The 26,018-nt window shown below is 42.2% G+C and overlaps 2 protein-coding genes across 4 annotated transcripts; both read left to right on the forward strand.

Moving 5' to 3' along the window:
- The first annotated feature begins 4,903 nt into the window (after positions 1-4,903).
- LOC128309513 (myb-like protein Q) lies at positions 4,904-9,456 on the forward strand. Its single transcript, XM_053045920.1, has 6 exons — positions 4,904-5,276; positions 5,410-5,673; positions 6,642-7,281; positions 7,354-7,511; positions 7,578-7,702; positions 7,773-9,456. The coding sequence occupies exons 1-6, from the start codon at positions 5,003-5,005 to the stop codon at positions 7,923-7,925; spliced, it is 1,614 nt and encodes a 537-aa protein (XP_052901880.1). The 5' UTR covers positions 4,904-5,002; the 3' UTR covers positions 7,926-9,456.
- A 2,221-nt stretch (positions 9,457-11,677) lies between these two features.
- Positions 11,678-25,760, forward strand: LOC128302047 (unextended protein). Of its 3 annotated transcripts, XM_053038782.1 has the most exons (13): positions 11,678-13,078; positions 20,533-20,875; positions 20,949-21,089; positions 21,378-21,560; positions 21,645-21,860; positions 21,935-22,108; positions 22,184-22,355; positions 22,437-22,922; positions 23,042-23,305; positions 23,370-23,602; positions 23,678-23,785; positions 23,999-24,098; positions 24,255-24,485. In XM_053038782.1, the coding sequence occupies exons 1-13, from the start codon at positions 12,669-12,671 to the stop codon at positions 24,350-24,352; spliced, it is 2,928 nt and encodes a 975-aa protein (XP_052894742.1). In that variant the 5' UTR covers positions 11,678-12,668; the 3' UTR covers positions 24,353-24,485. The 3 variants fall into 3 exon arrangements, with proteins under 3 accessions (XP_052894742.1, XP_052894725.1, XP_052894733.1); XM_053038765.1 differs by lacking the exon at positions 23,999-24,098 and having other exon boundaries at positions 24,255-25,760; XM_053038773.1 differs by lacking the exon at positions 23,999-24,098 and having other exon boundaries at positions 24,261-25,760.
- The last annotated feature ends 258 nt before the right edge of the window (positions 25,761-26,018 follow it).

Raw genomic sequence — 26,018 nt, forward strand, 5'->3', positions numbered from 1 at the left:
AGAACTCAACCCAACTAATACTCTTTTAACATTTAACCTTCTATGCGAGACAAATCTGCTATCTTCACTTGCCAGTTTATATTATTATTACTTATCCTTTATTATTTCTCTTATTTATCATAGTTTTCACGGCCCTTTGCCTTATCCTGGGTATGGTCGGTTAATTTTCGAATTTATTATTTAAAAGATTTAAATAAAACATTTAATTTTTAATATTCTTGTTTTGATTATTTGTATTGCATCGTTTTATTATCGTAATTGTTTTTATTTCCTATCTAATAACAACGGTCAGAACATTTATCCTCCGAACACATTTAAGCGAATCTTCTTTCCCATTTATCGTTGGGGATTCATGTTTGAAATTATGCCGAGTGGAGGTATAATTGAACGCAATAATCAAACGGCCACCAATAGCGTCAACGCGTCGTTGTTTCCGGTGTGATCACAAATATGGCATCCAACACCAAAATCATTTCACGCATGTCTTTTTTACGGTCTCTTAAATATATTTAAAGGAGAGGTCTTTATACTCTTTCCTCTGGAATAGCTACGGATTTTTAAGGTAATCGTCCTATTTGGGGTTCAATACTATCAACGCATTAATTAGATCGTTGAAATCGTTGAAATCCAAAATATCATGCTATAATAGTTGATTATTTCGGTGTTGATCGTATGATCATGTAAAATATAGTACTTTAATATAAAAATATGTACTTTCTTTGTCTACAAAATCATAAATAATTCCACTAAAACAACTTCGCACTGTTTAGAAATCTATACTTGCAAGATGTTTTCACAGCTTATTGCAGGTGTTATAGCTTTTCCTCTACTCATGAAAAATGGCCGTATTATTTATACGGCTATTGGAATCTTTAATTAGTTAAATTAGTTTAATTATGAAATGAAAACAAATCTTGCTTGCGCACAAGTAACTATTAAAATTAAATTCTGATCACAAAATATAGAATGTATATCAATGTAGAATGTATATATTTATATATCATTATAACAAGATATTCTAAGCGTACTCAAATTGAAACTGGACCTTAACTGTTAACGATTAAAATGTGATTTTACATCAACCAAAACGTGTTCCTGTTTGATTAATAACCTCCATGGAACCAATCATAATACTATTGAATGGTAAAAATAAAAAATCATTCACCAATCACATAATATACCTTTGATCTTAACCAGCATATTCACTATTTCTGCTCACTCGCAAACCTCGCAATGTCCGCTAATGAGCGTAGATGGTTCGAAATTGGATTATTCCTGCTCGCATCCTGCCCATTTTTAAATCACAGCAATGAAACACATATCAGCGCACAGTGGTGCTTCAAGATGCGTGGGAAAATGTTCCCATCACCAGAACCACTGTGTCATCGTTCCTTTACCCCTTCACCCGAAAGGCGTTAGACGTTGCGTTGAGGCGAATGGGAAGATCAAAAGCTGAAGCTTTCCCTCGGAGCGATGTAATAGGAAACAGTGGAGGAAAAATCTCTACTCCATTCCATCTAAGCTTCCCTTCCGAGCACGGCATTACCGGGTGTTGATGAGACACGTTTGAATACACCCAAAAGAATCGCAACGCTACGGATGGAGTGAAAACTGAAGCTTCTTCGATGCTTTTACATTTGTGGTAATTTTTTTTTCCTCTCGGTTCATCCAAGTCCCACATTCTGCCTTTAGCACACTTCTATTTTGTACCGCTGGTTTTGCTCTGCATTAAACGTGTGACAATTTTTGCCCTTAATTAATGTGTTACTCGCCGTGTTTTTTTTTGTTAACGGCTAGAAAGCGGATGCGTAATTGAAGTGAGTGGAAAATTCGCATTTAATTTTCACCCAGCGCGAGGTGAATGACGTGTGGTGAGCACGTTCCCGTGCCAGGCTGATTCCATCGTTCCTGGTTTGACACACATTTTTATGTGTGTTTAGTGTACGATACTAAGTAGAGTATTTATACCGCAGCGTACATTCGCACGTTCTCTCATTAATTGGCCACGAGTGCTTGCAAATGGGCGCGAGCCCGCTGAGGAGAGAAGAAAAGCTTTCAGTTAATTTGTTGATGCAAAAACATACACATTAACGCGTGCAGTTTGTGGGGAAGTTGGGCACACTTCAAGAGATAAATGCACCTGCAATCGGGTTGAGCGTAAAGTGAAGAATGATGAGACAGTAATGTGCACGTGTACTAATGTATCATTTCCTTCGTACTTCGTTGCTCCCACCAGCGGATTGTTTTGGTGGGCAAATAATTTTACATAAACCACAGAAGGCCTCCGCTTACCTTTTGGTACCTATCACGCGGCAATGTGGGTCAACACGTTTCACGCTAGATGGTTTTTAGCAAGAAACTAGAATCCCTAATGGGTGAATAAACGAAAACACCAGAACAGCCAGAACATCCTTCATCCTCCGCCTGCACATTGTGCGGTATTGTGAAGCCACATTCAATGTGTTGCCATGCTGGAAAACTCAAGGTACAACAGCAAAAGAAGATCATTGTTGCTTCCAGTGGATGTGTATGTGGAAAAGCATGTGGCTGAAGTAGATGGTGGAGCGGTTTCAATTTGGGCTGAAAATAAGAATGTGACATAGTTTTGTGTCGTTGCTTTTGGGAGGATAACAAAACAGAAGTGGTAAAATGCCAGTGTCTTAATTATAAGAAAAGCTTGTCGCTGGAGAAGGACGATTAGTGCTTTCACGAATATTTATGATGTTTCTTTTTTTCACGTTTCTTGCGGAAAACTAAGTTTGTTTTTGCAGCCCAACCTTCTTTTTGTCGGTATAAATTGTCTTCGGCAAGTTCTTTCCTATAATATTGTAACCGGATTTGTTTCTTCTCGTTTTTTTTGTGCTGTGATATAATACCATGTTGTATTTCGCTGTGTGGCTGTCATGCAACGTTTAAATTGTGTTTTATAGAGATTTTTTAATGAAAAATATTCACTTGTGAGAGCACTTAAAAGTAAGTACAGGTAGTCCCCGAGGTATGCGATTCCTCTTATATGCAGATTTTGGACATTTGACGGCTCAGCTAGTTTATAGCACACAATCTAAGCAAAAAGGAAAAAATTGGACGAAAAGAACTTTTCTGTGTCAAATTAAACATTTGTTTTAAACTTATTTCAATGTAATCTTTCTGAAACTCGCCTAATTCGCTGAATATATTAAGTGCAGAGGAGGAAGTCGACTGTGTGACTTTGAAGCATAAACGAAATTACAAACAGCATAACAGCGTATACCAACTCTGGTGTATTAGATCGAACACCCATCACAGTGATAAATCTAAAATAATATTACCATAATACTGGTCCAGAAGGGCAGCGAAAATTCTGTATAATAATTTAACTTAAAAGTCGAAAACCAATAGAAAGCATTCCAAAAGACAAACATATCAGTGATTCAATTATAGGACCAGTCATAATTGACCAATAACCCATAATATCATAATTGATGCATGACTTTTACATATCTGCAATGAGAACTCAAAAATGCATTTTTTCATAATCGAGGCCTTCGAAATTGTTTGTAAAGTGATCATCAATGCAAAAAAAAACGCTGAAACGCTTGGTAGTTCAAGTGTTAATTTGAGAAGAGGCCGTGACTAAAATATTAGAAATTCATGTATGTTTGAAGTATCTGAGGAGCGGATTTTATTTTTTTTTTTTTGCAGTTAAGCAAAGTGTTGCTCTTCTGTTGTGTTGCAAAGTATTTCAACGCTTGGATTTAATAGCGTATTTTTATGCTTAATGTACGTTAAAAGAGCATAAGAAAAGGTGTAAATAAAATAGGTATATTATTAATTCTAAAAAATGAAGAAAAAAACTATGTATTCTGAACTCTGTAACTTTTATAACCAAGTGATTGAATTCATTTTAATCATACGACCAAAGCATAATTTAAACGCAATTAAGAATATTTAAAAGACGTGCGTTGTTTAGTAAAACGTCCTCTATAGCGATCAATCACCAAACCATCAGCAATAATTGAGGCTAGAGTCGGTTAAATTAAACCCTACTACTGATGAGCTCATGGGTAAGTCAGTCGTGAATCATGAATAATGGCCGCATGCAAAGATTGACCGTGAACTTCTCAGCCGCACGCGTTTGTCTAGATCGTTGGCTCAACATTGAACGCGGAGTATGGTATGTCCAAACCCCCCTGACACAACCTGGGCCCGTTTCTTAAAATGGAACCCTAGCGAGCGACGTGAGCGACGTGCCTGGCCTGGTCTCGGGGACGTCTTTTCGGACAGTACACTTTCGTTCGCAATTCAACCTGTTGACCAACGCAGCAATTGGTAGTCGGATCCACCGATGGTAGCAAAATGGGTAAACTGTAATGTGTTTTTACGTTTTCCATACCTCGGCCCATGGTCTTCCGCGTGCACTAATTTGAAGTTTGGGGGGAGTGTGGGTTATTAACATAAAGCGTGTGTGACGCCATTGCAATGGACCGAATAAGCGTTTACCTCTTCCACAACCAGCGAGAATGGACGACCGGGGTGGTGGACGATAGGTGGACCGTATCGTGCAGCGGGTGTTTGATAATTCAATCACAAACTGTTCACATCTCGTTTCATTTCCGTCGCTTGATTTGGCCCGGAGATGGCCAGATTTCCCGGCAAAGCGCGTCCAGCGAGAGCTGGCTAGTGAAAAATGATGTTCGGTACTGTTGGCTGGACAGCTTTCGCTTTCGATTCGGGCTGGGAGTGGAAGATGGCTGGGAGTGCGAGATGGGTTTCACTGTTTGTTTATTTGTTCAACCCCATTCTGTGGTTTCATTTCCTAAACGATGGACGCTTTATGTTGCTTAGGGACGAGTTTTTAGTAGTTTGAACACCAGCTAGCAGCTGAAGTGTCCTCTCACTGACGCCAGTGTGGCCGTATGCTGACTCTTGTTCTACGGAGCTGTACTCAACAAGCGATAAAACTGTGTGCGTTGTAAACGACGAAACCCCGCGTCCCTGTTCGAAGGGTTTCTACCTTCTCATCATGGCCGGACCATTTGCTGGCCCGCCGACGACGCAGGCACCCACGGTGTCGGTAGCAGGAGTTGGTGCCGGATTGCTGAACAAGCTGGACCGTCTAGCCGGATCGGCCGTGCTGCATGAGGCTCGCGTTTATCCGGTAACCGTACCGTCGGCCAGATATCGGCCTGCGAGCGGCTTTAACAATGTGTCCGAAATGAGCTCATCAGTGCCCGCCGCAACTTCACCAACCGTCCTGACGACCGTCGTACAGACGGATGATTTCGTCGTACTGCCAGGTACCTGCAAGTGGGGATGTGAAATTTTCCGGAATCGATTCTATACGCTGCTAAAGCTTCAAGGGAAAGATAGTATCGGAAATCGAAACTAACGCATCCTTCAATTTTGTGCGCTTACTGTACGCCATTCCAGGGCCAGAAGATGTGCTGCTGCTCAACACGACCACTGGACTGTACCAGCAATCGGTGACGCTAACCGCACGAATGTATCCGATTGAGGCCACCGCGGCAAAGTCGATCTGGGGCCTACCGACGCTGATCTGGGGTATATTGATCGGAACGGTCGTGATACTGATACTAATCCTAGCGACACTGTTCTTCTGCTGCTGGGTACAGCCACGGACGCGCAAACTGCTCAACTCGAGCTACTACACCACCACCGCCAATAACGGACACGGTAGGTATTCGCTATATTAAATCAAGCTAATTTTTGAACACCTAAGGTTAAACACAACAATAAAGCAATATTAAGTCTCGGTAAATGCTTACGTAGAATGTAATACCTCTGCAACGTAGTCCCCGAGATACACGGATCCTCAAATACGCGGGTTTGTAGTAGACGATCTTCTTCTTGGCCGTACGTCGTGCTGATATAGCTTGGCCACCAATCGGTTTCCAGGAAACTCGGACCTAGGGTTACTCTGCTCCATACCCGGCTACATTCTTTCTCTGACAGGTCTCCAAATCTACTTGATCCAACAAAAGTGCTCAATGCGCTGCTCAACGCCTGGTGCCGAATGGGTCGCTAGCGGGCACCACCTTCCTGGTAGGGTCCTGCATCTTTATAATGTGCTCCGATCGAAATTTATTTGTCTTTTAGTGTGTGGACAGAGGCAACACGAGCGAATCTGTTGCTCCAATTTTTTTTAGCTGATGGTGTTCAACCATTATTTCAATGGTTTTAAAGGAACGAATTTTGAATTTTTGAGGTTCTCGCAAATAGTTGCTAGAAGTGATGGGAATTTCGTTATGAACCGTGGTGCAATTTTTGTCCCTTGATTGGCAACGATTTAGGATGCGTAGATGTAACTCTGCTCCGGCATTTTCTCTGCGGAATGCTTAAAGACAGAGTATTAGAAGTTTTCCTAACTTTCATCAGCCGACGATTAGATGTAATCGTTTCTATTATTGAGCTGGTCGAATCGAGTTTAAAGTTTTTTAGCACGTCTATGGAATAAAAGTGTTCGTTCAGTTTTGATTTGCTTTAGAAAATTGCTCTTCCATATTTCTTTGTTTGTAGTGAAAATTCGTTCCGCTATCAATAGCTAGCTGGCGAGTTTTCTAATGATGTTCAGTTTTAAATATTTGTTTCATTGGTAGCTTACAATGGTACTAACGAATGTTATGTTGTTTCTACCTTCACAGCTTCCCAGAGCTCGATTGTTGCCAAATCTTGTACCAGCAGCGACTCGAACCAACTAGTGATGCCCCTCTCGATCGGTATCTGCCCACCACAGTACAGTGCCCCTCCACCGCCCTCCAACAGCACGACCACCAACACCCCGCAGCACACCGTCGCTAGTGGTAGCAACAGTTCGCTACACCATGCTTCCCATCCTGCTGGCGGTTGTGCCCATCATACCTGCAGCACCGTCACACACGCCCCGAACCAGCAGTGCACGATGGCATCCGGTGGGCAGGACTATAGCCACGTAAAGTACGGCAGTTCGCCACAGCAGTACGCTGCCCAGCAGTACGCACATCATCACCATCATGCGCAGCAACAGCAGCAGCACCATCAGCACCAATGCATACATTACCAGCAACAGCAGCAACAATACAATCAGCAGCAGCATCATCATCATCAACAGCAGCAGCAGCAGCAGCAGCAACAACAGCAACAGCAGCACGTGCAGCTACACAGCCATCATGTGCATGGACAGCAGCAGTACAGCCCGTATAATCAGCATCAGTACTATCATCATCCTTCAACGCAACAGCAACAGCAGCAACAACAGTACCTTCACTATCAACAACATCAGCAGCAACATCATCAACAGCAAAGGTTGTTGAAGGAATGAAATGTACTATTTCATTAGCTTTCGATACTAAACTGACACGATGCGTTTAATTTTAGGGAACATCATCACCAGCATCATCAGCAGCAACAGCAGCAACATCAACATCACCAATCCACCTCAGGGCATAATCATCAGTCTCCGCAAAGTCAACTGGTGCACACGCAGCTGCACAAGTCGATGTGGGCGATCAATCCACTATACGCTTCCAGTGGAGGTAAGACTCTTTCTCCTCCTTCCGATTCAATTTATTTACCCATCCCGACCATATTACTTTCCTCAGTGATCGACGATGACAATGACGGTTACACAAATACCACCTACCGGACACGATCCTTACCGTCGTGGGGTAAAAACAAACAGCGCCCACTGTCGAATGCGGACGATCTGGAGGAGCTCTACGCAAAGGTGACCCACCGGTGAACAGATTCAAAACAGATTCCCTCTACTGTAACCATACGTGTGCTCTTGCTTTTAGGTAAACTTTAGTAAAAAACGACGCAACCGGATGCGCAACGATGAGGCCGCCATTATTGCCCTGTGCCGGTCACGGTCGCAAAATCTGGCCGCTCTGCCGCTCGCCACCGATCAGGATGCAGTGGTCGTGTACGATGAACGGACGGCGCTCTAGACAGCGCCCTACTGTTCACCCTCCGCCATGACCCCTGTGCCTTGGGCCGGAAGTTAAACCGCTGGCAATGTACATTCTTTCATAGAAGCAGGTTGGCTGTACCTTTCTGCGACGTTCTGAGTGTCGTGTAAAACCATGAACAAAACCAATCGACCGTAGTTGTAGCTAAACGAAAGAGGACGAATAACGCTTTCCAGTTTTTGGGTGTACGTAAACGAATGTGGTCAAGTCTGTACACTCATTTCTCATATACCGCTACCGTAGCATAATCACTCGATTCCGAAGGAAACCGTTGTAAGGTTTGCATACCTTTACATTAACCGCCCAGTGCCACTCAAGCCGCTGACTTCCTCTTTAGTGTTGAATGAGTATGCGAAGAGCTAGTTTTCAGCGTAACGGCTCGTTAGAAAAAAAGGACAGACACATGCTCAATTGCCATAGAAAATTTCGACGATGCTAGATCGTGGTTATTGTACTGCGAACAGTTTGCATTAAGCCGTTGTTACATTTATTCAATCCCAACCGTATTAGCATATAGAATTCGATGTTCTCTTTCTTTCAAATCGCTCTCGGCATCGTTTCGCCCTCACTCGCGAAAGCGGACATTTCCTTTTAAATGTATTTAGCAACTCGACGACGACACCCGTGATGGTAATGTCGTTATCAAACTAAAAGAAGCATCACTCTAGCCGAATGTTGAATGTTGCGTGAAACAAAAACCAAATTTTCAAGTATTAACCGGCAACAGGACAAACCAGATAACCCCAAATCCCACAAACAATATGTACACACGTGTTACAAAATGAAGACTGATGAATGAAACCGAGACGGCAAAACAAAACCCCTTATTACTTCCGCTGATGTGTAACACTACCTTCATAGCCACGCTATGGCACGGGTGTTTCGATTGGAAGGAAAATCGATCGATATTTCGTATCCGTTTTAATCGTGCACCGATTGCCACTGTATATGAGAGCGGCTACAATCGCCAACAACGTAGTGTAGAGTATTTTCGAACGCCAAAGCCAATAAAACGTTCTCGGTAAGCAAATGCTAGTAGGTAAAACAGCTAGTCAAATCGTTTACCAAACAATGCTTTTAGTTCGTAAAGTCGCACGCTGTAAAGCAACACTCACAACAACTTTGTACTTAAAATGCACTAGCAACGGTGTTTGTGTGAAACAGCAGAGAAACGGGGAAGGAAGGCTTTTCAGCCTACTTACCTTCCAGAATAATCTTATCATTCGTCGTAGAAAATCTTTAGCAAAACTCGTTATTTGGAGCAAACGTATCGAATTCGTGACTAGGGTCCAAAAGGTAGTTTTGGGACGTGGTGTGTGAGACGATGCAAGTGATCAATGCACGCGTTGTAATTGTTGGAAAGGAAGGATAGTTATGTTGCGAAATGCCAGTCAGGCTTCGACAAGTGGATGGTACAGGAAACAAAAAAGAATTAGGAAAAACAAAACTACATTTGTTTGTATCACAACAAACCGAACATAGTTGGAACGTATAAAATGAATTGATGAATTTAACCAAAACCAACCGTGGTGTGTTATTTGTACGATTTGGTATTTCTTTCCAGTTCCCTCAAACGCACGAAAACTTATATTTTCGCTTAGGAAAAGTGGAAAACTTTTTGACCACTTTTGGTCATCTAAAAATGGTTTACACTAAGGTGCAATATCTAGATTTTTGTGCATTTGGGTAAGTTTTCGTGCACGAGGCGATCTATAGCAAACTGCGTTGCTTTTTTAAGTTTGACTAAAAGTCTTAAGTTTTTAGAGACTTAAGTTTTTAAGTCTGACTATTTTGGCCGTTATTTCCATTCTTAGCTTAGACACGAATCAAAAACGACTTTTTCGAAAATGTGTCTCGGCTAACATTCGTTAATCCCAGCTGCATTTTGTATACCTTGGCAATGATGACAGGACTCCCACACATTGTGTTCGTTTGATTGTTATACTGTGGAGCGTTTGTTGAAAATGTGATTTATTGATCAAATCGCTTTACAGCCAGTTCGCAAAATACGCTATTATTGAGAACCGTTATCATCCGGGGAAAATCCACGTAACTCGATTTTCCGTGTAACTCGAATCCTGATGCAATTTCGTTTAAATTTCAAAGTCACAGAATCATTTAATACATAATAATTTCTACTACATATTTGAAGGAAAATCAAAAACAAACTAATATGAAGAACTATTTTAAATGGACTTCATTTTTCATAAAAAAAAAACTAGAAGAAAATGTGTGAAAAACATCAACATTAGTGAACTAATGAAAATGAAAAGAACTAATGAAAATGTGTGAAAAACACCAACATTAGTTAGGGCGGCCCGATAGCATGATAGTAGTGGAGCCGGTCTTCACACGAACGAACCGGACCAAAATCCCATCCGGACCAATCCCCCTTAGCAAGGACTGACTATCCGGCTACGTGGTAAAATAAGTCGATACGGCCAGGCCGTTCTAACGAAACAAAAAAAGGCTATAATATAAAGTACATTAATCAATAAGGGACCTGAGAAATCAGAAGCTATGCGGCTTAGAAGATAGAGGCTATCTGAGTATTTTTCTCGTAATGCGCCGAAAAACTCAGTCTGTGTCTAGCCGCACATCTAATTCTTTCGCAGACACCACCTGGTCGCAGACACCACCAGAGAAACGCCGTCAGATGACCGCGCAAATAGGCGAACGCTGTGAAAAGTATTATTTGCGGCTTTACACAATAGCTGCAAAAATGGTGGAAAATCCAAAAATATGGGAATTTTCCATATCCATACAAAGCAAAAACCGTTTACCAGCGGGCGAAAGGTTAACCTTTTCACGTTTATTACAATATTTTCACTCAACATCCAATTTGTCCTTTGAAGTGCTCAGTTTGACGATTCGTAACATTTCACAGGAACATCTCGTCGGCAAATCGTATCCGGGCTTATGGTTGCTGCAACGCGATTGGTGCATTGATACCGTCATACTATCGTACGATATCGTTTTTCTGTATTGGTAACGTTTTCTCGAAGCAACAAACAGACACACGCTGAAACACCAATTCGTACGACGTATTTTCGCAAGCATCGCAAGCATATAAATAAAGGGTTCAGTGTTTTATACTCTATTCTCGTGACTGCTTCGTGAACTTAAGTACTTCCTTAGCGTATGTGCCAACTGTATTGAAAACACTCGTTAGTCTTGTGCATGTGCATTTCCGTTTCCTTCTTTCACTTTAAATTGTTCCATATTATTCGTATAACTCTCCTTCATCGTGCGTGCTTGTTTTATATAAGTTAAATTCTCCTGTCTAGGTAGGGTTTGCTTTTTCAGAAGGTGTGTATATTTTACTTTCTCTATGTTCATTCGTTTTCGTCCTTTACGGAATGCGTATTGATAAAGAAAACCCGTACGCAGATTCTACCAAGATGGGATTCGAACATAGGACGTGACACGCTCGTGAAAGCGCACGCCTTACATCGTATAACATTTTTTTGTTTTTTTTTTCTTTTACTTTTCCTGCCCAGCAACGGCTCAGCAAAATTGGCGATACGTTCAAGGTTACCACACACCGTTCCGACTCAAGCTGTGCCTTTTGCACAGTGGGTGCGATAGTGCGTCCACAAAACGTTACCGCCGGCCAAAAGTGACGTGCATGTGACTGCTGCCGGATTATTGTTATTGTTTTGTTATGATTTTTTCAACCTGTACCGCAAATATGCTGTGAAAACGCGATCCGGTCCTGTGGTGCGGTATCTTTACGGACAAAGTGGTCTTCGAAGGAATTGATAAGACAGTCTCACCACCGAACGGTAGCCGAGGTTTAATTGAGTCCACCGTTCGTCACCGTCAAGTGTGTCGACGGACTAAATCGGTATGGTTCTCCCATGTTCATCACCGTCCCGTGGTGCGTGTGCGTAAAAGAAACGGACCGTCTTGGTACTGCAGTCGCATTCCCCGTACGCAAAACAACGACGAAACAGTCGTGCACGATAAGAACGCAGCAAGAAGTGGCCGGCGGTTCGCGAATCTATCCAACAAAACGTCTTTGTCGTTGGAGGTGTGTGTGTGATTTTTTGCCCCTCTTCACAATGGTTGGTGGTTCCACCGTTTTCTGAACAGTGACCACCACGGTAACATTGCTGCACGCAACAATTCCGTCGTTGCGAGCATTAGAATCCGCTTCGTGTGCGCTAGTGAGGGTGTTTGCTTGCGTGTGTGAGACACAGAGTGGACGATTTTGTACACACAAATTAGCTCGTTTTAATCATTGCCCGCCTTAAATCGATCGATACATTCTGGAGCGTTTTGGACCCGTGGTTGATGTGAAAATGTGCAAAGAAACAATGGAACTGAAACCACCGAAGCTGTCCTAGTGGCAGATTTTTGTTCTCTCTCGATTTCCTTTGCGTAGCCAATGCCCGTATTATCTCGTGATGTTCCTTTAAACGCCATCAACCTGTTTGTAAATTTTGCTCATTTTCTTCGGTTGTGTGCCACTTTGTGACGCTCTGCTTTTGTTCTCCGACGTTCTTAAGTGTGAGTGAGTAATTGTGTGATTCACAAGTGGTCTCGTGAATCTCGTCTGTACCGACCCCACACAGGGGCCGGGAATTGGGAGCCAACGGTTTTGGCTACTAGACGGGGCAAAACCATATCAGCAACCGTAAACCAGCAGATCGGCGTTCCTTCTTGGGCATATACAGGCGCGCGCATCGGCACAAAGCACGCGACGCACAACCCGATACGATGGCTAGGTCGGGAAGATGGGAAATGTTAAAAATAATTACACACCTTACGCTAATCCTGCTGTCCGGTGACACCTGGCACCCGGTGGAGAGTAGGTCAGTTGGCACCCAGGAACCGGGGCCTGCATCCCCGGATGTGCAGCCGAATGCAGTCGCCATCCCTCGTGTGGAGATTGTCGCTGCCTTGGCTGATACTGGGGACAAATTGTTGCTGTACACCGTGGGCAATGGACGCTCGTTTGTCGTCGATCGTCGCCAGATGGAGTGCCACGAGCAGGTACACGTGTACGAAACCTTACTGCCGCCAGAACTTACGGCCGTGTCGAAGGAGGACGAGCAGTACCTGAGAAGTGGCGATATTCCCTGCTGGTCGGCCCAAGGATCACCGGTGATGATCGTGCTAAAGGATGGGTAAGTTGTTAAAAGTCTCGAACTGTACTCGGTTTTACATTGCATGCGTCTCCACCACGGACACGTGGTGTGTGTCAATGGTAGATGATGCTGATAAGTTCCACCACTCTAACTTCGGCAAAGGTTTGAGAGGGACGAATTCATCCTTAAGATAGTAGGGAATTCTTAGAAATCGTCTATTGCTTCGGAACCATCATACTGTAGCTTTTGGCTGTATAAATTCCTACGTTTGTTGAGCTCCAAAATGGCCCGATATTTCAAACCAAAGTCGACTAATTCTTTTTATGTTTTCAATAATACATTAAAATATTTCCAGCTAGGTTAGAAGAAACTGGAGTTGGTGTAGTTTTGGTGATGAAGCAAAATAGATTGGTCATTTTTTTGCAACATTTCAATACGTATCGCATGTCTTGGTGGCCTCCCGTCGCTAATGGCAAGCTTATCGGAAGGTTGTGTTACCCTATCAGTGAATAATGATAGTTGTGCGCGAATGAAAGTCACAGTCCGGATTTATTTTCGAACGAACCCAGCCTGATACTGAACAAAGCAGAACAACGTCACCTAATGGCTGACCTATAATGCTTTAGTTCGGTATACCTACAACCACTGGAAGCATTTTAATGCCACTTTCAACAGCCTAAAAATTGAAGCAAATCGATACCGAACGGTGACGCAAGTATTGAATCGAACCTGACTGACTGTAAGCTTCCATCGGGTCTTCTTTGCACCAAATTGTGCATTTATCTTTGCATGGATCAAATGTTAATGAACAACTCGGATTATTTGGGGAACCGTAAGATTTATGGACTGTGCAGAAAAGATCCTGATGGGGTTAAGTAAAATTAACATATCGGCTCCTCCATTGCTGTCATACGGCGAGTTCCCGTTGGGAGGAAGCGTAATCTGGCTGTACATGATGGAGCCTTCACGGGAAGATTCCGTAAGCAAACCGCACAAGCTTGCGCTACTGGCTCCAGATAGCACCATACCGCACTGTGTTATCGATGGTCGATTCATATAGCTTTGCTTAATGACTTCGTAAAAGACTATCTACGCACAACCTGATGTGCTAGAACGTTTCTTTGCCGTTCGAAACATCAGATTTTTTTATATTCTCTTATTATGTCTCTAATTATTCTTATCCCCTATCTCTCTTATCATTAAATGTTGTGTGTTTCGACACCTCATTGCAATAATTAATAACGATTTGTTCCGTCAGATGACTCAAATTGATCAACGCTGTTAAGGTTAGCTTTTTAAATAAAATTTAGTTAAATAAGGAATATCACCTTTACATATGGTAAAAGCATACTACGAAATGAATGTGATCATATATATGTGATCGCGTTAGATTTTACATTTTGCACTTAATTGCTGGAATTTATTTAATAATAATCATTGTATTGAGTCTAATATTTCCCATGAATGGCTTACTATGACGAAAAACTAACTTTGTGTTTGTAAAAGAAGGTTAAATTATGCAACAATTTCATTTTACCATCATACGTTACACGTTCCTTCCTATAATATGACCGATCTGTGTTGTTTAACAAAATGGTGGAGATCTTTCGTATAACAAAATGGCTTACGTGATCAAATCGCCAGGAGGAATCTTATTTGATTTCTTCCATCTTTTTTTCTGCTGCATGAGCTCAGCTCAATATTTGTTTTTTTTGTCTCAATGGTTGCAATAATTACTAATTATTACCTTCGTGGTGAAGAGTTATCTTTTCCAAGCCAATGAAAAGATTTTGATAAAAATTAAACCCAATGCTCACCTACTGCAACGACGTACCTGTTGTGTCCCGTGATGTGCATCCGTTTCGAACCCTTGCCAGAATAAATGGATGTACCAAACGCCAGTACGCCATTTGTGCGGCATTTTCCATACCATCACAATCATCGTCGTCAACAAACGGCGTCACCGTCTGGTTTTGTGTGCGGCCTGCTTTTTTCTTGCTGCATCGCGGTGGAAATATATGCTTCCACATTACGTCACGAGTCGCATGATGGATTCTGTACTTGTGCTACCGCTCACCCCCATTCCGGTGCATAGTGGTAGTAGTAGTGGAGCCATTTCCGAGCCTGTGAGGACACACGTCTGCCGTCTGTCTGTATGTTACACGATTCACTTTCATTACCGGCGGTGGACTCCGTGCGGTAGAATTTCTATTTCTACTGGGACGCGCGCCGTCGCCATGTCCACGTCCAGGGTGATGTCGGTTGACCTTGGCAAAAGAAAGCAAAAGCTGACGGTTTGAAAAACCAATAGTTCATTATTCGATTACAAGGATTGCTGGTAGTTGGAAGAGCGTTTTTCTTTCGAGGCATGAACTAAGCGTACAGCGTGCTGTAAAAGTATAGTTTTGTATGAATCCGGATATGTCGGTGTATAAGTAGAACTAACCGATGCACATACAATATTAAAAATAGACGCAAAAGCACGCTTAACATTGCTGGAACTATAGAGGCTCGCCCGAGAGACATATCGTTCTGTGGGAAACCTCAGGCACACACGAAAGCATAGAAGTAGAAGCATAAGGAAAAGATTCCAATATGGCGTGATCTTTCTGTGTAGATGTTGGTTTTTTGCACAGTTTTATAATGAACTGAAAATTTGCTCACAGCACTTATATGCACAGGGAAGGTTTAAACAAATCGAAATAAACGCTAACATTTTGCGCAATTTCAATCTCTCCTACCGGATTGCAAATGCTTTCGCGTGGCGATTTAAACTCACAAACCCAAACATTGTGAATGTATCTATTTATGTATACATATACCCTACGTTTATGCTTATTTTAACTCCAGGAAGGAAATTCGGTCATTTTTTATTTTATTTCTTTACAATCCGAGTCGAGTGCTGTGGAACATTTAACCAACTGATCGTTTTATCTACTGAATCTACGTAATGCATTGCCCAAATCGTTCATAAACTTTGGCTTCAATTTTGCATTATAATGAATGATGCTCAATGGCCGTAATATATTAAAAACGGACATTTTAAAATGATTAAATTGTTCTGGCAAGAATATACATTTTGATTTAAAATCTACGAAACCTACAACGTCGTCAGTTTACAGTGATGCACACGTAATAAAGTGACTTCAGAGCGATTTTTGATGCCTTTGTTAGCAAGTACGCTTCTGGTCAAACATAAAATATCCTTTATTCCAAATCTTATAAACTTAAACTTATAAAATTTAACTTCTGACACATAACATATCATTTGGAGGTGGGAAGTAGTTTAAGAAGTAGTTTCAATAACCCACTTTTTATGAAAACGAAAACGCGACGAGTTCGTTGGCTATGATGTGCTTTTATGATGCCATCATCGTGATTTGGGTGTCATTTGGAAAAGCGAGCTAGTTAGCCATGAATCCTACACCAACGCGAGTGAAAGATGGTGTTTGGTGTACTTTTGTGAAGTATCTTAAGTTTTATGTTTGGAAAAGTGTGTGGAAGATTTATGTCGTGCTTTGTAAAACTACACTATTTTACAGCGTTTGTACTAGGTTTGGGTTTTATTCTAATCATTCAATTCAAATAAACTTTGGTGAAATTATGTTTGATGCAGGCACGATTTGTATTTCCAAAACCGGTTTTAAGATTGTTCCCGAAGCTAGTGGTTCAATGCGTAATGAAATGTGAATTTGATACAAACACATACTAATTGCTGCGTTTGTTCTAACGCACACAGGAATGGCCGTGCATGTGCACGTGTTGCAAAAATGTTTCGATTGGGCAGCAAATGTCACACCATCGTCTGCGGGATGGTATCGGCAGATCATCCGATCGTTAAGGAAGAGCACTAAAAGAGGTTTTTTTCTCTCCCCTGATGGAAAATTCCATTCACTTCCCAATTGAATAAAACTGCGTCTCAGATCATAATGAAGAATTTGCGTGACCTTCAAATGTCCTCGCGAGCTTCACGTGATCATCCACCGAGTTAAGCCCATGGAGATCATTATGTTCATTTCCAATCAGAGGTTTTAAGTTTATTGTGGTTAGACGTTGTTTATGTCTGTCAAAAAGTATTTAATTGCTGTGTAGAACTATCTTACCATAACTAGCACTGTTGGATGTGTAATTTTCCACCACACGGCAATGTTCGACATTCCGCTAGAGTTTCGTTTAGCTGCTAAGTCACTGCTTGGCCAATGTGAAGGAATAACCAGCTGGAATAGGAAAAAAAAGAATTGAAGGAATTGAAACGCAACCATCTTGTGACTCACCAAACTTTCAACACCATCCGGGGGACGATCTTGCCGATCATGATATGTGGCTCATGGAAAATGCGAATGTAAACTTGTGTTAGTGAACTGCATATATATATAGAGGAAGAAAACAAGGTTCTTGTAAAGAAGAACCCCATTTTGTACCATTCCCAAACGAGAGTGTACGCACACCAAAGAAACGAGCTGGAAAACAACCGAAGGTGGCATGATTTCTTTCCTCAAGGCTGCGATCACGTGACGTTGTTATGATGGATTGGCGGCAGCTTCCCGATTCTATTCTCCCTGTTGTGCTGCATTCCTAACGCATCCGGTGAAGCGCTGATCAGTTAATATACCCTTCACAACTTCGCACTTTGGGAGGCCCAACATTACCATTTTTTACAAGCGTGTGTACTCAGCATGCAGCATGTAGCCGAAGCCTGGTGCCATTGACGGCGCGATACAGTGGCTGCTAATTTCCGATCAGCCTGGAGTAGATATTGAGAAGCCAACATTGAGCGTTTGTCTCGTCGAAGCTTGCTTTCAAACAAACCACGCCGAGTTGCGAACCGAGCCGGCAACCTCACTACGATTTACTCGATCAATTTCACTCTTTGCAAATACTTATTCAAGCTTATTCAACGAATGGTATTTTTGTAATACTTGTATAATGAGCATTTTAAGAGTCAGAGTAGTGAACTTTAATCACCTGACTTACACACTACTGAAATGTCGTCGGGTTGCTCCCCGACACGCGCTTCTTATCATTGTTTTATCAGCCGGCTGTAGAAGTGACACGGTTTAAGGGCGAATGGTTCTGCTGCAGTACGAATGTTGTTCAGATTCGCGAATCCATCTTTAAGCGAGGTTTTTTTTTTGCTGGCGTGACAAATAGTAATCGTGTCTCTACCGTGTTCGTGGGGAAAACTCTGTGCAATCAGCAAGAGGGGGCAAGTTCATAAAAAAAACATTGTTTTTATTAATAAACATCGACTCATCCATGACACATTCTAAAGCTTCGCTTCCAATGCACTCTAAACGTCTGTGAGGATAAAGTGGTGTATTAATGAACTTGCGCCCACAACCTTTATCAGACACTTGGAGGCTACCGAAAGGCTTGGACAAAGAAACCGAAATGCCGGCCGGCATTTTTCAACGGAGGTTCGCTTCGGGACACATGGTTACATGCGAGAAAAGGGGTACAATAATGTACTGATAATGTGCCGGCCTGGTTATCTGTTGACGGTTGATTTGATTTGTTTGAGGTTTTTTTTTGTTGCCAAAAGTGCCTTTTATACTGTTCCCGCTGTTGCTTCATTGCGACGATTGACCGGTTTGAGACATAAGACCTCACCGGTTCGATATCACCTGTGGCTTCTGGTTGTTATCTATTTTGATTGTCGCTTTATTTGATATTTGCTTATTCTATTTTTTTTTGCACTAGATTAATTTAGGTGGGCGGAAAGATCAGTGTTTCAGTGTTATTTTTTATTAAATGACGTGTGAAGGAGATCATATATGTCACACGTTTGATTTGATTACACAAAATTTAAGGTATGATCTTGATGTACCAATGATCACCACCATATTAGCAGCTCGAGCTACAGGTTCTAATGATGAAACACGCTGTCCTTAAGGGCATTGGCATGTAATCATATCAGATAATCAGAGTTAACAATTCAATCTGGTAAAGATTTGGGGATTTTATAAAGGACTAAATTACATTTGTAGCAAATACTTAGCCAAGAACTATCAACCATCATAATCATTCCGCATATCAGTTAAACATTTCAAACACCATTTATTATCTGAATCTTTACCTTTTTAAACACCTTCTTCTAGCGTCTTTTATTAATAGAAGGCAAAATTTACAACAAGGCGCAATCAGCACTACGTGCTACCCGTAATTCGTTTATCTCAATAGAACTCGAAGCATTGCATATTGCTACGCTTAGAACGCGCGACACTCAGACACAATAATCGCTGGTGGTTAATAACGCAACATATCTGGTTGGAAAGTTCATTTGAGGGGTCGTTTTTTATGCTGGAAAGACAATTTTTTGATATCTACGTTCGTTGCGACAAACATGCTTCTCTAACCAAACATGTCTCCCAAAAAAGGCAAAGAATATAGCTTGTTTTAGATTCGTAACGTTTATTCCATTTGTGCTTTAGACACTTGTACACGATGCCTTGCTTCAGTTGGCTCTATTCGTACGGCAGGCTACAAATATGGAAGAAAAGAAAGAAACAACCAAAAATGTTCCAACATTTGCGTACGCGTTAAAAGTGCTTGCGTTCGATTCCGCCGAGTCGTTTCTGTCGTTTCCTTTTGATTTCGATCTTCGACCGTTTCTCACAGTGGACATCAACTGGAGTTGCCCGTGGGATTTGGTTTGCAACTGTATGTATGCGTGTGTAATTGTGAAGTTGTTTTCGTAGACCACCGCCAAACGGGCGCGAAATGTTCCTTTTAATGCGCAATTAAACTGTCAATCCCGAACAAACATATTCGCATTGTTATGGCTTTCTAATACATCTGAACGGCCTTGCCACATGCAAGTGATGCAGTCATGCTTCGAGTGCTGCAAGAACAGAAGCAACTTCACTAGCTAAGGATGATTACCGATCGTACAATTAGCACACGAATACGCCGAACAGAAAACGGCACCCAAAGGCAAAGGGCCTAGTTCCGTTGATTCAAGGCATTTGTTGGTGTTTCTTTCGGTAGAGCTTTGGTCACGTCTAAGAGAGTACGTTTGCAGGATGCTAACTTGTTTCGCATTCAACTCGATAGCGTAGCATTGAAGGGAAAATGTTTGCGACTAACAAAAAGGTGCAATATTATACGCTAGCAATGAAAGGATTTTTTTAAAATAATTATAAAATAATTTTGCATAAATATTCATTTAACGAGGACGAAGGCATCAACTGAGAAAAATGCTTTACGCACTTTTGCTGATGGATGGGCGAATCGATTTTTAATATCTTTGAGCTAAATAATGATGTTTCCTTTCATCGTTGTTACTTCCTATCGATTACCGTAGAGCCATCCGAATTGTTGAGCATTACGTCATTGCAAACTTACTATTGTTACCACACCGCAGTGATACAAAATGGACACTAGAACTCGATGCAAATATTTAGATTTTCTTTTTCATGAATGTGTGGATATTTTGTTTAAATATCCCTTTTTTACATATTCTCAAACATTCTTTTCGATGTCTTTTTATCCAGAGTTGAAATGCAACCAAATCACGGTAATGATCGGACGCACAACACAGCAACGCGAAAAAAACGCAACATCCCTGGAGGTATTGGGACGAACAGTTTCAAGACAATGAACGCCGAACGCAGTGGGACAAACGATCAAAAAGAACTGCGCATCGAGGGATTTCGGATCGAGCATGCAGATGTAGCGCCCGAAATGGTAGATGGAGTAACGTCCGTACGCGTTAATTCGCCGGTAAAGGTGCGCTTGTTTGGAAGAGCCATAACGCCCGACACCGTCATCGTATTCACGCACGAACCTTCACGGTTCCTTGGTTCGTGTCAGATACCGGTCACGGAGAAGTTTCGCGTAAGATTTTTCTACGTCACGGTAGCACTGAATGCTTAGCAAAACAGATCCTTTTTTTTTCTCTCTGCTGCAGGTGATGAATGTGGAAGATAGTGGCAGAAGTGCGCTGGTAGAGATCGAGTTACCGGAGGTGATCAAGAACAAGAAGTACTTCTATATGTGCGCAAAGTACGAAAGCACCGATGCGTTAGAAAGATCGGAAGAGAACGAAAAGGTAAGCCGAGCGTAAAGGGTGGTGGTATGTCAACGGCAGTACAAAACGAACCCCATGCGGTAGGGGTATGTACGTCTAGCGCTCGCGTGCCGTCGGCCGATATGGCACCGGGGAAAGGGTGTGATGCAATGGTGTCAGCATGGAATACCACGTGCTCCATCCAAGCACGCGCCGTGTTTGGTTGTGTGCGGAAAGTATAGATGCAGGCGCACAACACAGTTCATCGATTATTTATTTCGTTTCACAAAACTAAGCTTGGCTCGAGTTTTCATATCTATTCACACACAGGAAGCTACCAAGGATACGCCGTTCCTACATCAGGGATTGGATTCGTGGATGCGTTTGACCACCAATAAACCATTTCTGCCATTCTGGCTGTCGATAATGGTCATAGGCTTCTGTCTCATGTTTTCGGCGCTCTTCTCCGGCCTTAATCTGGGTCTAATGTCTTTGGACAGAACTGATTTGAAGGTGCGTGTGTGTGTGTGAATCGAGGACGATATCTCAAAATAGAAGCGTATGATAATGTCATGCTGCATGCATAACTTCCAACAGATCCTGTGCAATACGGGCAGCGATAAGGAGAAGCAATACGCTAATGCGATCAAACCGGTGCGGGATATGGGAAACTATTTGCTGTGCAGCATTCTGCTCGGCAACGTGCTAGTCAACTCAACGTTTACCATTCTGCTGGACAGTCTCACCTCAGGGCTGTTTGCCATCGTTGGTTCCACGATCGCAATTGTAATTTTTGGCGAGATCACTCCACAGGTAAGACTGCTGAGAGTTTGGAGTGTACGTAAAGAAACTTATCCATACTAATCCATGCTACGTACCGTTTGCAGGCTATCTGTTCACGACACGGACTTGCGGTGGGAGCAAAAACGATCTTGATAACGAAGGCGGTGATGGTGCTTACCTTCCCATTGTCGTACCCTACCTCGAAGATACTCGACTTTCTTTTGGGCAAGGAAATTGGTAATTTCTACGATCGCGAGCGTCTCAAGGAACTGGTTAAGGTAGGCGAATTCGTTCTCTGGCAGAGGGTACAAGGCCTATTGCGTGCTAATGGTATAATGTCTTCATTATTGCAGGTTACCAACGATGTTAACGATCTGGATAAAGATGAAGTGAACGTCATCGCCGGTGTACTGGAGCTGCGCAAAAAAACGGTACAACAAGTGATGACACGTCTTGAAGATGCGTACATGCTTTCCATTGATGATACACTAGATTTTGAAAAAATTGCTGAAATCATGCAGTCAGGTACGATTGCATCCAACGTCTGGTTCAAGTGCAAGTGCCTTTGCGCCACTAATATTGTCCCATTCTTTTCAACGGTTACAGGTTACTCACGTATTCCCGTGTACGATGGGGAAAATCGTGAAGAAATTTTATCGATTTTGCACAGCAAGGATCTAGCTTTCATCGATCCGGATGATAACACGCCAATCCGCCAGATGTGTGAATTTTACATGAACCGGTTACACTACGTCTTCTACGATCAGACGCTGGACGTGATGTTCAAGGAGTTCAAGACTGGTGCGTTTGGACACATGGCGTTCGTCCATCGGGTGAATGCGGATGGTGATGGTGATCCGTTCTACGAAATCATTGGTCTCATCACGATGGAGGACGTCCTCGAAGAGCTGATCCAGGCGGAAATTATTGACGAAACGGACGTCTACACGGACAACAAAAACAAGATACGGCGCAAGGGTATCAAGCGACCGGACATTCCCACGTTCGTGCATCGTCCCGCTGATACCGACGAACAGCGTCTGCGCATTGGGCCGCAGCTAATGTTCGCCACGTATCAGTACATATCAACTGGTAAGTTCACGCAACGCAAATCATCACATCACTTCATGCTATAGAAGGAGTCTGGGGGGAGTTTCTCTCTGTGTAAATTGGTTGAAGCAGTTCATGTATATGATTGTTGATAATTACAGCGGTCCCAGCATTCAAGCGCGTTGTGATGTCAGAAACAATGCTGCGACGTTTGTTAAATCAAAACATTTACCATCAGATCAAGATCAAGAGCAAGGATCGGAAAGATCGCGTTGACATTATCAACCGTGGCACTCCGATCGACTATTTCGTGCTGATACTTGAGGGACGTGTTGAGGTAACTGTCGGCAAGGAGGATCTTTTGTTCGAGAGCGGACCCTTTACTCATTTTGGACTGCAAGCGATTGTACAGAGCGCAAGCAACGGTAAGCTGAGCTTTTACATTACTATCGACTCATTTTTCTAACGATCATATGTGAGTCCTTACAGAACAACCGCTCAATACACAGCAGGAAATATTGGGGTCACTTGAATCCATCAATCGCGATGAAAGCATTCGAGAAAATTTCACTCCAGACTACACCGTGCAGGCGATTACTGATGTGTTGTATATGCAGATTCCACGTAAACTGTATCTGGATGCCAAGCGCGCTACGTTGCGGGAACGTTCGCAGAAACTGGGCGATCAATCGATGGATCCGATCGATCCGGAGGTGGAACAGGTGCGTAATGAAAAGCTTCGGAACGTAGAATGTAACTGATGGAATGATATTTACCTGTATTGTTTTTTTTTCTAGCTAATGCACTCGCTAGAAAAAGGCGACCAGAACAGTATGACCGTCAATTCCGGTGCGCCGGCTAGCAAATCATCAAGCGATGTAGCGTCCCCGACTACGGCTTTAAATGTAAGTCATTTATTTGTAGTCTTCCAAATGTGTCCAAATTAGGTGTCAACTGTTTGTCTCTTGTGCTCATAGCAATCAATGTTGTTTGTAAACGTAAGACTAATGAACATGACCATGTTTAACGAGTAGAGACCATCTCAATGGTTATGATTGTTTCGTTGTAATGATTAAACGTTGCATTCTTTATGTTTTTTGTCTTCTTCTCATTCAAAGGATCTTACTAACAATACGAATTCCTCTGTGGCTCGCAACCATACAGTATTAGTGCACGACAATTCTTCCAGTGCCGCTGCTGCCAACGAGATTAACATAGGTAGTGATATGTTCTTACTAGGAAGAATATTCTAAATATTTCAAATTGTACCCGTGTTGTTCGTTTTCCGAACCTTATGTGACTTGCCATCAGTAAACTAATGCTTGATCTTCGTATCCCGTTTTCCCCTTTTTTGTTGTTGTGAATCTGTTGCAGGAACAGGAACATCGATTACATATACAAAAGACACGGGAATTGTCACTGGGAACTCCGAATCGGATCCCAGCAGTGTCCCATTGCTGCCAAAGCCATAACCCACGGTGTTCCTCATTGTGCTGTACTACCCTACAGTGTACAGTACCGTCAGCACATCCGCCCATTCATGAACTCCATCATCACTACCAAAATCAACACCGGAATCACTGTTCAATCGATAGGAGTGTATCGTCCGACTGTTGGATGACGTGCTAGTTTGCGCGTACATTGGCACCGTTCGCGTGCGGTCTCGATTTACTTCCACTTTCACTAGGATCCCTATTATTACTACTTGTTCTATATTTACTATTATCGAGGTGTTACCTAGAGTTTACCAGGGTTTGTGCTAATAGCAATCGAGTTGCATTTTGTTTTAAAACATAATTCAAATGATATAAAAATTGCACAATGCACGTGCAGCATAACTATAGATGCTAGTGAGATTTGTTGATGTTGGTGTATCTGTTGTTTGCGACGAGTGTAGATTATGAATTATAAATATTATTTATGGTTGACGTTTGCGGTGCTACAACCCAACGCCACCATGACGGAGAAAGACTTAAGCAAAATACGAATCCTTGGGCGGGTAAGCCATTGCCGATCGCGGTAGTGGCTGCTCTCGAAGCAATCGTTTAGAGCCTTCGCAATCAATTCCTTCACACAGATAATCTACACCTGAGCGTACAAAGGAGCGTGCCTGTTTTTCCCATATCTCGGATTAGGGAATTGGCCTCGCGAAATAGTATCGCGTAAGTGTTAAAATCGATCAGCTTCATTTGTAGAGAAATGCATACAAAATAGAATGGTTCGGGAAGAGAAGCCAAAAGCACCGTGTGCTATATTTATCCTAGGACGAGCATTCGTGCGCGATGTACTTACGGAAAGGCACGGGAATGTACCGCGTTGTTTTGTCTGTAGCAATGAAACCCAAAAAGTGAAACCAAAACGAAGTTCGAGCTGGTGCGTAGCAATAATGCGTATAGCGAATGTATAATAATTCGAAATTGAACGGAAACGGACGTATCAATAGCTCGTGAAAGGATGTACTAAATGCTGTACGAAAGCAACAACAACACAAAAAAAAACAACTCACCTAGAATTAGCTAAGTGACAACGATTAGGGGAACAAATGGAATCGCCAGTACGTGGTAGTGCACCGACGCAGAATACACGGGGCACTCGAGTGTTTTTGTTTTAGTTGTACGTTTCAACTTTGTTTATTGTTTTTTTCGTTGTTGTAGTAGCAATCGGTTGGTAGAAAGCAAGCGAATCAAATAACGACACAAAACCTAACGATAGGAGAATGAGTACGCGTGATCGCATACTACGGTGCTGCATGAGCGAAAGAGGTGGCAAGATGTAGTAGATGCATTTGTGTGCAACAGGCGAAGCGGATTTCGCAAACAATTATTTTTCACACTTCTAGTAGATGAAAACGAATACTGCAGAGAATATATAGGTGCGCCTTTCTATGTATTAGATGGTACATTTAGTTCTGAATGTATTTGCTCGAAAGAAAGACGTTGGAAAACGTTGTGCTCTTACAGCTTCATTGACATCTCAACGATTCACTTCTATGTTCAATGTTGTTCGCCTTTACTTATATGTTTTATGTTACATGTGACTAAATGTATACCGTGTTTAACAATAGGATAATCGGTATGTACACTTTGCCACGAAAAAAAAAAAAACACTATCTAATGTAATATTTACTATTTCAGTGCG

The sequence above is a fragment of the Anopheles moucheti genome, chromosome 2, assembly GCF_943734755.1.
Source record: "Anopheles moucheti chromosome 2, idAnoMoucSN_F20_07, whole genome shotgun sequence".
Lineage (NCBI taxonomy): Eukaryota > Metazoa > Arthropoda > Insecta > Diptera > Culicidae > Anopheles > Anopheles moucheti.

Coding starts and splice junctions, on each gene's coding strand:
- LOC128309513 (XM_053045920.1), top strand. CDS start 5,003: ATGGCCGGACCATTTGCTGGCCCGCCGACGACGCAGGCACCCACGGTG. Junction 5,277..5,409: donor TGATTTCGTCGTACTGCCAG/GTACCTGCAAGT, acceptor ACGCCATTCCAG/GGCCAGAAGATGTGCTGCTG. Junction 5,674..6,641: donor CACCGCCAATAACGGACACG/GTAGGTATTCGC, acceptor CTACCTTCACAG/CTTCCCAGAGCTCGATTGTT.
- LOC128302047 (XM_053038765.1), top strand. CDS start 12,669: ATGGCTAGGTCGGGAAGATGGGAAATGTTAAAAATAATTACACACCTT. Junction 20,876..20,948: donor CGGTCACGGAGAAGTTTCGC/GTAAGATTTTTC, acceptor TCTCTGCTGCAG/GTGATGAATGTGGAAGATAG. Junction 21,090..21,377: donor GATCGGAAGAGAACGAAAAG/GTAAGCCGAGCG, acceptor ATTCACACACAG/GAAGCTACCAAGGATACGCC.